This window comes from Cygnus olor, chromosome 2 (assembly GCF_009769625.2).
Source record: "Cygnus olor isolate bCygOlo1 chromosome 2, bCygOlo1.pri.v2, whole genome shotgun sequence".
Classification (NCBI taxonomy): Eukaryota; Metazoa; Chordata; class Aves; order Anseriformes; family Anatidae; genus Cygnus; species Cygnus olor.
Genome location: NC_049170.1, coordinates 5,451,586 through 5,463,866, shown reverse-complemented (window position 1 = coordinate 5,463,866; position 12,281 = coordinate 5,451,586). Strand labels below are relative to the sequence as shown.

General features: G+C 52.2%; 1 protein-coding gene across 5 annotated transcripts in view; it reads left to right on the top strand.

Moving 5' to 3' along the window:
* LOC121064539 (mitogen-activated protein kinase kinase kinase 3-like) overlaps positions 1-12,281 on the top strand; it is a 77,979-nt gene that overhangs the window by 57,894 nt on the left and 7,804 nt on the right. For all 5 annotated transcript variants that reach the window (XM_040546181.1, XM_040546182.1, XM_040546178.1 and 2 more), the window contains 5 exons: positions 3,621-3,754; positions 6,468-6,541; positions 8,508-8,575; positions 10,146-10,238; positions 11,262-11,456. In XM_040546181.1, coding sequence (XP_040402115.1) covers positions 3,621-3,754; positions 6,468-6,541; positions 8,508-8,575; positions 10,146-10,238; positions 11,262-11,456 — 564 coding nt within the window. The remainder of the gene's footprint in view (positions 1-3,620; positions 3,755-6,467; positions 6,542-8,507; positions 8,576-10,145; positions 10,239-11,261; positions 11,457-12,281) is intronic.

Genomic DNA, 12,281 nt, shown 5'->3' with positions numbered 1-12,281 from the left:
CGTCCACGCCCCACAGGGAACGTGGTGTCCCTAAATGCAGAAAACACCACAAGGGCACTTGTGGGGGACACAGGCTTTGCTGGCACACAGGCTGGCCGGATGACTCGGAGAAACGTGGGCGTGATGGCAACATCTGTGCCGTTAAATTCATGGCGCCAAGGCACGAGCACAGGCTGGCAGTTGATGAGGTTGCTTAATCATTACCATGTTTCCTGACCAAAATCTGCCCAGGTACAAATCGGGGTAGCATGGGGACCTGTTGCAGGAGTCAGGACGGATGAAACCTGCCTGTTCTGAGAGGAGGAGGAGAATTGGGCTTTGTTCATCATGCCAGCTGCCTCAGGACTAGAAAATGGGCTCTGTCCCACTTTATTAGTGTACACATACCCTAAAGTTTGCCTTAAATTTAGGTGTAGGAATCCGTCCTCAGAGGATCAGCACAGAGAGGAGGAAGACTTGCAGGGGTCCCACTGAAAAAGAAGCCAAGGGAGATGTGGTCGATCTGTTCACACCTCCCCGTGGCAGCCACGGCTCATCAGTAAGACATTTCTTGCAGGTTTCTCTCTGCTTATTGTGCTGCTGTGTCCTGAGCCCCGTGTTTCCACCAGGGCTCAGAAGAATGGCACATCTTGATGTCAAGTCCTTCATTTGATTCTTGGACTCGCTGCGGCTGGGCGCATAGGCAGCTGTCAGCAAGCCCTCCCTCGCTGTTAAGGGGCTTGTCTCCTCCATCAGGACTCCTGCTTGATGCCGGTCTGCGACAGGTGACATTTTGGGAAGGATCTGCCAGGGCAGGGAAAGGGTGAAGCCGGGGAACAAGGAGGCAGAGGGAAGCCAAGCCTGGCACGGGGGAGCTGGCTGTACGTGCAGCACCAAGAGCTCTGCACATACAGCATGAGAGACGCTGCTTAAATAAAAATAACAGAAGGGAACATGAAAAACCCCAGCAGATGCCAGCAGTGACTCTAAGTCTCCGTGCTGGCCTGGTTCGCCCTGCTTGGGACATGCTGTGCTCTGGTCTCGAGTATAGGACTTTACATCAGTGCGTGTAACACGGGATTCCGTCCCAAAGCACCTTGCTGCAAAGGGGAATCGAGGTCAGCTGCTCAGCTGGTGCCAATCCGCAGAGTTTCTCCGACTTCAGGAAGCCTGAAAAGAACTGCTGAGATCTGGCCGGCGTTTGGCTTATAAACAAGTGCCTCAGAGCCTGCCCCTTCCCCGCTGGGGGAATGTGATCCTGTAGGCTCCAGGACAGCCTCCCCGTCCCCCCATGGCAGGTGGGCACACGCAGTGCATGTGGGGACTCAAAGCAGCAGCGACCTGGGGCAGCAGTGCTCCCGGGGGTGGGAGGCTGCACAAACTACTTGGAGCAGCCCCTCCACCCGAGTAGCCTAGCAGAAAGGGATCTGGTTCAGTCCAGCAGTTTCCAGGCATGCAAATGCCTGAGTGTTTTGTTTAACTTCCCCGCCTGCTGGGAAATGGCTAGCGTCTTGTCCCCTTTCACAGGTTTGGGCAGGAAACACGGTGCTGGAAGGTCAAACACAGCCGACTTGGTGACTGGGAGGAGCTGTTACAGGCAGAGGCTTGATGTGACCTCATGCAAAGTCTTCACTCTTGTGATAGGTCTCACTCAGCTCCCTGGGTTCGAAATCAAACAAGGCACGGTCAGCTTTTTGTAAAACATGGCTTGAAGGCTTCCTGGGCGACGGGTGGGTTGTTGCAGTGAGATAACGTCACTGCACGCTCAGACCAAGCCTCATAGCAGCAGAAATAGATGCTCAGCAGAGCTAAGATGCAGCAGGAACGCCACATCAAATCACCTAGCAGCTTTTTGGAGCAAGAGCCACCGTAATTTCTTCCCGCAGCCTTCTGGGTTGACATCTGCTAAGCAAACGAGGGGACGATAACCCTAAATGGTTAAACGCTTGTTTGTTTATCTTCCCAGAGAGGATGCCGTACTTCCCAACTGGTTTTGTTTTTAGGGCTGGGGGAAAGCCAGTTCATTATGTGTGCCGCAGCGCTCGAGAGATTCTCTCTCCTTGATCTTGGCCTTACTTCAGTTGGGCTTTTTTTTTTTTTTTCCCTTGCTGTGTTCTGCAGGAAATCTGTGAAGGAGAAAATAGGAAGAAGAACAAACAGAACTCGAAGCCATATGAGTTTTATTTTTAAAATTCGAGCGAGGAGGCTGGAGGGAGCTGAGCCATGGGACAGAGATATCCATGTATCTGGTAGAAATCCAGCAGGCCTCATTTAGTGATCTTAAATACCGGAGTGATGCTGTTCGTGTTAGCAGCTCCTGAGGCGGATCAGCTGGAGCGAAAGGTGGGGACTCGGGTTTGCAGCGTTGATCGTGCTGATGGATTCGTGCCAGAGATCAGCCTGGCACAATAACCGTGATGCAGAGTAGCAGCAGAAGTGTTGTGCTGATGGATCGGTGATGACTTTTCATGATGGGTTAAGCCTGTTCCCCGTACCTTTCTCTTGCAATGTGGCAGCTTGTTGGGAGTGACGAACTAAAAGACTTTGCAAAAACGCTGCAGAGGTGGGTAAGAAGTGCAGGGAAGGATGTGCTTTTTAAAAGGCTTTTTAAAAGTCTGCTTAAAAGCTTGTTTTGTGTTGTGTGAAGGCTCGCATTGCACAAAGCTGACCAGTTAAAGCTCCAGCACGGAGCAGCGCAGACCTCCGTCAGCAGTTCCTTGCTGTGAAGTGATGACAGCCCAGGGATCGAGGGGAGGGACTACAGAAAGACAAGCGAAGCCAAGCCTGTGCATCTGGGCCAAGCGAGGACAACGCTCCCTAAACCTAGAAAAGGCACCGGGAATTGGTTAGGGTGGGTTTGGGGGAATAAAAGGGAGGAACAGGACATCAGTGTAAGGAAGTCGCGGAGTTGTCTCCCATTGCTCCTGTGCTGCGGCGCGCAAGGCGCACAGCAGAGCCCCAGGGACTTCCAGGTGGCTCTGCCTGGCGTGGAGGCTCTGCCCCCTGCAGCCGTGGAGCCTCCAGGCAGGGGAGATAACCCCACCTCGGCAGGAGGGTTGATCCCATAGGTCTTTTCCCCTCCCCGTGGCTCTTGGATTTGAGGGCTGGGTTTCTTCTCTCCTCTTTCATGTGGGAAAGAGGGAGAAGAGGTGGGTATTTGGGTGGAAATCGTTTTCCACGTAAGTGTTTAAGCGATACTGCGTGGAGCTCACCCGAAGGTGGGCGGACAGGCTGTTTCCCATACCGCAGAACAAGACAGCGACGTGATCCAGGGAGGAAATGCCTGGAGGTCAAAGCCTGGGAGGTGGGATTTTTGCTTTGAGTTCTCCTGATTGTATCGCAACAAAACTCTTGGAGCCTTTTTCTTTCTGGCATGAGCAGAGTACCCGGACGCAGTATCTTAGGATCCAGGGTAGGTTGAAAGCCAAGTCCGCTGGATGTTGTGTGGTCCCGCGGAAACAAACTGTCCCGGTTGCAAAAGCTCTGTAGGATGCTTGTGATCAGTATGGCTTCTCTCGTTCCTCCAGTCTCTTCCACACAAGTTCAAACCCAGCAGCGTCTCCAGGAGGTCCGCGATCACTGGAAGGACTCGGATGTGGCAAGTCCTTCTCTCCTTGACCCGTGCTTTTCCCCTCTCCTAGGCTCTCTGCACACTGGCCGGAGCTCTCCGCCCCCGGGCAGCGTTCCTGAAGAGCAGCAGCAGATCGCTCGCCAGGGATCCTACACCAGCATCAACAGCGAGGGCGAGTTCATCCCCGAGACCATGGATCAGAACGTAAGTGGGGCCACGGTGCGGGGGTTAAACCGGGACAGGGGCAGGCCTGAGGGAGGCTGCGCTGCGAGCACCGGTCTTGCCATTAAATCCCTCGTGGTCTCCTGTGCAGGAGACTCAGGACAGCTTTTTCCCCTGGGCTTGACGTACTCAGAAAACAGAGAGGGTTCCTGGAGATCGGGCTAAAAGCCAGCTGCTGCAGGGGTCACAGCGTGCAGTGGCACCGCAGGTAGCCCTGGAGGAGCACAGCCCTGGCACACACACGTGTGCACCAGCAGCCAGGCCCTGGTGGCCGCGGCTTTCCCAGATCCGGGGAGGACAGTGAGCGTGCCAAGCAACCGATTGCCTGCGATTGCAACAGCCTGGGGGCGTCAGCAGCTCTCGCTGCTTCCCGTGCGCTGTTTCTGCTTGAGCTCTGCTTACAGTCCTTGGCCCTGCCTGCAGACTCTGTTTGTTTTTTTTTATTGTTGCTTTGTTTTTTCCCCTCTCTCTCCCTCCTCCATTTCTTTTTTCTTCCTTATTAAGCAGTTTGTATATTCCAGTCCCGCAGTAATAAGAAAGCTGATAGATCTTAAGCACGGTGAGGAACAGAACCTCTTTGTCCACTCCGTTTGGCCATGGTGGGGGGAACTCCGGAGTGCCCAGGGACCAGAGGGGGGTAGCTTACACCTCCCTCTCCATTTGCATCTCTGCTCAAGCTGTAGCTCCGAAGAGCTTGGTACAGGTGGTACCCTGCGCTTGGGTGAAGTCAGACGGGCTGTCTGCGTGCAAGACAGCTTGGCAAAGAAAGACGGGAGCATCTTGCAGGACTGGCAGCGTGCAGGAGGGATGTGGAGGGACTTGGGGAGGGCACTAAGCAGTGCCTCGCTCCCGCGGGCTGCTGCAACACCCCCCAAGGGTCTTGCCTGGAGAGACATGCGTTTCCTCCCCTCCAACAGCACCCACTCACTAGCTCTGTTCTTGGGTGCGGGCTGTGCCAGCGTTTCCATGGCAAAGCTGTGTTTTTGATGGTTTACCGTACAGCCATTAATAAACCGAGAAATTAACTCCGGGTGAGCCTTGGCAGCGTCAGCCTGCAGATGTATCTCGTGCTGCTCGCAGCCAAAAGCTGGCTCTCTGTTGTTTCCACACGACTTCCAAACACGTTTAGCGGGATTAAGGCAAAGTGCGTGTGCGTGCAGGAGGAGGGTCTGCACGGGCCCCCTCGGGGGTAAGTCAGTGGTGCTGGCCGTTAGCGGAGCTCCGCCAGCACCGCCTGAGCTCTGCTCCTGCTGGTGGAGGCTCCCAGATGCTCCTCGCTTCTCCCAGCAGCGCGCCGTGGGTGGCCTGCTGCCCTTCTCCCAGAGGTGGATGTGTGCACCGGCGGATTAAACGCAGGAAAAAAGGGGTTTTGTGTTTTTCTCTTCTTTTTTTTTTTTTTCCTCTTCCCATTGAGCAGCCGTGCTCTTCCCCATATGGGCTTTGCCCTCAGAACGTCCTCGGACTGCAGCTTTTGTATGTGCCTGTGGTAAAAGCACTTACGGGTTTTGCTTTAGGTGCTTGCTGCCTTTTGGGGGATGCCCCTGTGCAGGCCCGTGATGTAACCGAGGTTTTAGGGGTCTTAGCCTTGCCTCCGGCTTAGCAGATGGACAGAGGCTGGTTCTTCACCCTGCTCCAACTCCCAGTTCTGCCCCCGTTTCCAGGCTTTGGAGAAATAAGGAGTCCATTTCAGCATCTCAATGGGGAGAGACCTGGCAGAGGTGGGGGACAGGGATTTAGCAGGGGTCTCGCTCCTCTTTGGCAGCTGCGCTCCGAAGCACGAGGCTTTGGGGTAAAAAGTGGGAAGGAGAGGAAAAATCAGGCTTTCCCGTTGGGACCGTCCCACCAAAACAATGTGAGCTGTTATGACAACCGGTGAAGTGGGTAGAGCACAGGCACAGCCCCTGGAAAGAGAGGTTCTGTGCAGGGGAAGGAGGAGCTAATGGTCCAGGAGCCAGCGAAGGGGGACTCCGTGTGGTGCTTAACCCCACTTGGCTCGGCTTTCCCGGCCAGGGCTGGCTCTGCACATAGCCCCCAGGTCCACCATTCAACACAAACCCTCTATTGTTACTAACGGGCTATAAATAACCCCGGGCAGCACAATGGCTCATCCAGGAAGCAACACGAATGTAGCTTTTGACTCACTGGGCTAGCCAGAGCCAAGGCGGTCCCCGCAGCCAAAAGCCCTGGTGATGCTGCGCGGAGCACTGGGGACGGAGGCAGGGCTGGGGTGCCAGGGCTGCTCGGGGAAGTCAGGAGCCCACGGCCACCGGGATCCTGGCTGTGCTGCACGATATCCACTCGGCCTTGGGCACCCCATTTCCGTCCTGCTTCCTTTTTCTTACTTAATTTTCCCCCCCCAAATTCTTTGAGCACGTTGAATCTCGTTGCCTCCTCAACGTGCTTCGAATGTCAGGGTGCTAATTATGTCTGCCTCAGGTTCCCTGCTAGCGAATAACAATTGAAATGACAGTTGGGAAGGATACTAATCCAGAGGGCATCATAAAGGAGCTTCCTCTAGGAAGAAAACTTTGCTTAGACTGGATATTGTCTCTGCTGGGGCCGGTATCAGCTGGGGTAAATCAGCCGGTTTCAGTGGAGTCAAGTAAATCTGTATCGTACAGATTTCTGTTACTAACGGGACTTACGGACTTGTAATCTGTTGTTTGATTGTTTTTCCCTTTTTCTTCGTTGTCAGATGCTTGAAGCTTTCATCAGCCCCGACGGGTCGCTGTCTGGGAGCTGCCAGTCTCTGGACAGGTCTGTGGACAGGTGAGTTACACGTGTCACCGCTGTCACGAGCAGAAACACAGCCTGCCCTCCACAGTAGGAGGGGAGTGGGGGCGCTGGTATCCCCTGCAGTTCCTGGTGGGATGAGAATGCACCCGAGCAAAACAAATTCATCTGGAGTGCTAAAAACCAGATCCTAACCAGATCCTGGGCTCTTCGTCCAGCTGCGGATCCCTCTTACCCCTCTGCCTTTCTGCACTCACGGGGTCGACACGCTGTTAGCCTCTCCGTGGCTCCTCTCCGGGCGTGCTGTCTGCTCTCCGCTGACTCCCTGTAAATTTGGTAGCCCCCGGGGGCTGCCAGCAGCCGCAGGAGTGTCAGTCAAGGTGCTGAGGACACCAGACGAGCAACAACTAAGTTTAGCTGCTCGGCAGGAAGCAACTGGGACACGTTGTACTACCGCGGGCGGCAGTTCAATAGTCAGTGCTGCTCCAAGCTCCCACGTGCAAAGCGACTGTACGTTTGCTGCTCCGCATGGCAGGCTGTGTGTAAGACACGGTGTCCTTTTGGGAAGCAATATATGCATTTTTTTTTCATCCTCATCAAAGGGATTTTATGTTTTTTTTCCACTGCTGCTTTTGCCGTCCGGCCCCGAGGCTGCGTTCCAGCAGGTCTGTGCTGCGCTGAGTTGATCGCGTAGCGCGCTTGGGGTTTGCGACTCTGCGCGCTGTATCAGCAGCAGGGTCCGTTTCCTCTTTGTGGCTTTTAGTGTTTTCCTGTGATGTGTTTGCTCATTGTTGTGGGTGCATCGAAACTGGGTTCTTTTGCTCCCAGCCTCTGTGCCCCAGCTTTGCTTTTGTGGAGATTTTGCTGGGGATAACAACAGGAGCACAGCCGAGCTGTAACGCTTGATTGTGAACTGAGAAGAGCGTCAGGCACGTCTGCAGGAGAGCAGCGTGGCTTTGTTTCACGACTGCGTACAGTCATTGGGTCTAGAGAGCTGGAAAAGGCACGAGGAGGGCTCTATTCCTGAAGGCAGAAAAAGGAATAAGCGTGACCATTTCACACAGGTCACTCTGTTTGGAGTCAGGATTTGGACCTGATGATCCTCACGGGTCCCTTCCAACGCAGGAGGTGCTGCGATTCTGTGATCCTGCACAAGACACAGCTGAGTCCTTGCTGCCAATTGCCTGAGGTGGCGTTAGCCTCAAGAGGGCAGAGCACAGTGACCAGTCTGATGCGACAAAGTAACACAATTAATTCCTCTTCCCCCTAGCAAACCTGCTGCGATCGGTTTTGACACAAATAGACTTCGGAGCACTTTGCAAAGCAGGTTTTTACTACCATGTCCATTTTATTAAGAGGAGAGCAGGCGGAGTAGAAAAACATCCTGTCCAGATCAGCTCACTGGCCCTTACAGAGGCCGGGATGAAGTTAAGATCTCTGAGATCCCCACTCAATGCTTTACCATCCTCTCAATGCAATTTTAAGACCTTGAGCCTGCTCTCTCCCTCCTGGTGCACATGCACAGTGGTGGTGCAGCTTTTCTTGCACAAAAAAGGCGGGGGATGATGCTCCAGAGAAGAGGAGACCTTCATGAATCGAGCGTGACGGAATGACTCCAGCGTGTATACCCACACATCTGAGCAGTGTTCACAGAAAGCAGAGTTGCACAAATGAGCACTTGGCATCGAGGGAAGAGAAATCTGCAGCCCTCCCGTGCCATTTTGTGCATAGGTGTTACGGTGCAGATTTGGCTGCTTTCTTTCAGCCTGGTGACCCTGGTTGCTACAGGATCCCTTCTGTTTGTCCCAGGAAAAACCGTGGACCACCAAAAAAAAAAAGTCTTCGGTCTTGTGCAGGTTGAGGATGAGAGCTCAGTTTGGTAGACTGGGGTGACCAGTGCGTCTTGCCGATTAGCCTGTGCTTTCTGCGCGTCATCCCTTCCTAACTCATTCCCCAGCCTTTCCAATATAATAAAGTATATCTTTGTTTTTCCCCTTTGCAGCCCTCCCTTTACCCAAACCCCTGTTCCTGGAAGGAAGAGCCATCCCAAAGACGGTCTTGACTGCATGGGTAAGCATCGCTGGAGGTTCGTGCTTGCTTAAAAGCACAGGGAGCATGTAGTGGAGAGAGTGGATAGAGGAGAGTAGATACTAGAGAGATGTTACTGCATGGAAAGGTACTAGAAGCAATCAAGCAAACCATCTCCATTGCTTATGCTACACATCAAAAAAGACCCTGCAATGATTAAACATGAACGTTCTCTAAAAACAAACCGAGTCCCAAGCTCTCTAGGGAGTTACACCCCTTCCACCTGGAGTAATAAGAGGCAGAATCTGTAACACTGCGAATAGTGTTAGAGAAAGTGTGTTGGTAACTCGCAGGGATCAGAGGTTACTGCTTAATCACTTACAAACAGCTGGTTAAGTCATGGAAACTCTGTAACGTTGTAATGACTTTCGCTATTAAAAATGAATAAATGGCAGTCAGCCCTAGCATGATAACACATTTCTGGCCAGAGGCAGCATTTCTAGACCGAACTGCAAAGGTGAAGCTGCAGTCAGCCCGTGTCACTGACGTTTTAATACCTCCCTGGTGGTGCAGGAGGCGTTTTGCCTCGCCATGCCACTCGGCGTTGTTGCCCACACGTGGCTTGCCGAGAACCTGTTGACCCGTCCTTGTTGCTTTTCTTGCTGACCATATTTCAGCCGTTACGGGCTCCTCTCGCGCCTCGCTGTCACGGGGAAATAATGCTGCAGCGAGGCTTTGGCCAGGATCGGTCTCCAAGGAGCGGCTGCTGGCCCCAGGCTAAGACAAACAAACAATCAGAACGGGCTGTGTCATTGGGGCTGGATGGAGGAAAAACAGGAGGTGAAAGATGGGGGGGGAAATGACAGATATTGTAGTCTCACGTTATGCAGTGCTACCAGCCGTGGCTTCCTGCGCCCCTTTTTTAAATTAAGATATACATCCTTATCTCTCATGACCATCCATAGTCTCATGTCTAATCAAAACTCTGGTGCCGTTTAATGCCTTCTGTATATTCTAAATTGATCTTTCTAGCATTTAATCGAAGTAAGTATAAGAGTTTGGAGGGTATAAGCTGTTCTCCAGCTTTCGTAGGCCAGGAGTCGCATCTGAGAAGTGGGGCGGGGTTGTCCCGTGTCAGCCACGTGCTGGATACCTGCAGTTCCCTGCAAATAGCTGATAGCACAGTGGAGATTTTGCACTAGGTAGATCCGGGCCTGTCCCTGCCCGACAGTTCTGTTTCCACTCTAATTTTTGTGTTTTTCACGTGTAAATAAGACGTGTAGTAGTCTGTCTTGGAAACCAGACACGTTCTGTGTTAATCCCTTGCCTCGTTTTGAACAGCGTGGGCCGGAGTCCGCAGTCAGTGGTTAACCTCTGTTTGCTTTAGGGAGACCAAGAGCAGGGTGTCTAGCCCTTATTTTCCCTTTAGTATGTGACTGCGGGCAGATTTCAGCGAGCCTTGGGGAATGTCTGGCTGAGCAAATGAACAATTTGTTACCTTGTTCATCCCCGTAACTCGGCACGACGGCCTGAATGCTTTCCTGTAAGAACCGCTCTGGGCGTTTGGTACTGAGCTGATGCAAGAAACGTGTCTGTTCTTTCCTCCTGTCAGAATTTGACATCCCGTTCTGCGAAAGGTTTGGGAAAGGGGGCACCTTCCCCAGGCAGTACCACCTCTCCCAGAGTCGCAAGGACTACAGCGACGGTAAGAAAATCACGGAGGGCTGGGGAGGGAAGAGCTCGGTCCGGGATCTCAGTAGGGATGGGAAGCGCAGGAGGCTTGTAACAGTGCCCAGGACTGCAGAGACTTAGGACAGAGAGGTTTCTAATAAAAGGAGGAGAAATGAGTGAGTAATTTGGGATTTGCTCGTGTACTCTGAACAATACCCTCTGAGAGCCTGCAGGTCTGCTGTTGGGATGTGCTGCGTGTCTATGGCAAGCGTTAAAGTCAGTGCTCAGCATCTCCTGTGCTCATGCCTGGTGTTTTATTAGCCACACGGATGGATAGCTTTTCTCATCCCTGGCGATACCAACCTTTCTCTTCCCCTAAATTGCTTTTGAGGATGCAGGTTTGTGACCTTTACAGCAGGTTTCTCACGGAGCTGGAGGGAATCACCTACCAAATTCAGGGTAGCAGTGTCTCTTCATGGCTGTTTCAAGCTAACGAGCTCTGAGCTTTGGGGACCGCTCTTGTTACCTCATTGCTGCTCCTCATTCCACTGTGTGAGGCTGCAAGTGGTAGGAGGCAAAACTGAATAAAGATCAAATTCCTTTGGAAAAAACAAAACAAAACAAAAACAAAAACCATTAAGGACACGCAAAGAGCATATTGAGCCTTCCAGAATGATCTTCGTCTCTCACTGACACCATGGCACTGCTGATGTGGTCCTTTGCTTTGGGGTCTTAGGGGATGCCAGGGATAATTTGAAGTGTAAATCTCTGCCTGTTCAGAGTTTATTTGTGATTAAAACCCAACAAAAACCTAATGTAATTAAACTGTTGCAAACCTCTCCGGGAACATTCTACGTTCAGTGTAATCCTACCTGCTGTTAACGGCTCTTCAATTGAATTAAGAATGTTCACAGGGCTTTGCTTCAGTTTCATTAAACTTGTTTTTAGTTTGAGGCAGTACATCGCTGAGTCTGAGCAGTGATGTGAGAAGGTGGTGATAGGCAGATCCAAGCAGGCGTGTGTGTTCTTGCCATAACTCTCCCCTTTTCTCCTGCAGGCCGGAGGACTTTCCCCAGGAGTTACTTCCCACAGGAAAACCTGTTCCAGCTGGTCCCTTCCAGCCGAACCAAGAGCTTTAATGGGGACAGCAAGCTCAGCACCCTGCAGTATGATGAGTACAGGCCCAAATGGTGGAACAATTGTGAAAAAGGTCTGCAGGTCTTCAGCACCTCCCCTACAAAAGCTAGGAACTGTAAGTGAACCAAAGCTGCTGGTGTTCAAGGTCACGGTGCATTTGGGTTTCAATACAAAATGAAGTTACTGTGACCTACTGAGTTTTGGGCATCAACTTCGCTAACCCTCTGTGAATGCACTCTGCTTCCAGCCCCCAAAAGAGGCACACTGCACTCACATTTCAGTGAGGAATATTAAATATAACTCATTGTACCTTACATTGGCCTTGAGTAAAAAGTTCTTACAGAGTCAGCTGGTGTTCATAGCTTGCTGAGTTGCAGAAAATTGCTTGTGTGTTGGACTCTTAATGTGCTCGCACAGCAGAAGCTTCCAGGAGACTTGGGATGTGGGAGCAAATGGATCTGGAGGTCCCCTTCCTCTTCTTAGGTTGCTGTCACCCCAGCAGCCAAAGACGGTCTTGCAGGTTGCTCTGGTATTGCAGGACTGTGCATGCCATAGAAATGGGTGCATTCTGGGCCTGTTCAGTGATGGTTCTTGTTGTGGTTTAGCCCGGCTGGCAGCCAAACACCACACAGCCGTTCGCTCACCCTCCCCCCTCCCTCTCCGGGATGGGGGAGAGAAACGGGAAAGTGAAGTCTGTGAGTTGAGATAAAGACAGTTTATTAAGACAGGGAAAAGAATAACAACAATAATAATAATAATAATAGTATTAATAGTAATAATGTGTACGAAATAAGTGATGCACAATGCAATTGCTCACCACCCGTTGACCGATGCCCAGCCTATCCCCGAGCAGCCGGCCCCCCCCTCCACCCCGGCTAGCCACCCCTATATATTGTTCAGCATGACGTCAGATGGTATGGAATACCCCTTTGGCCAGTTT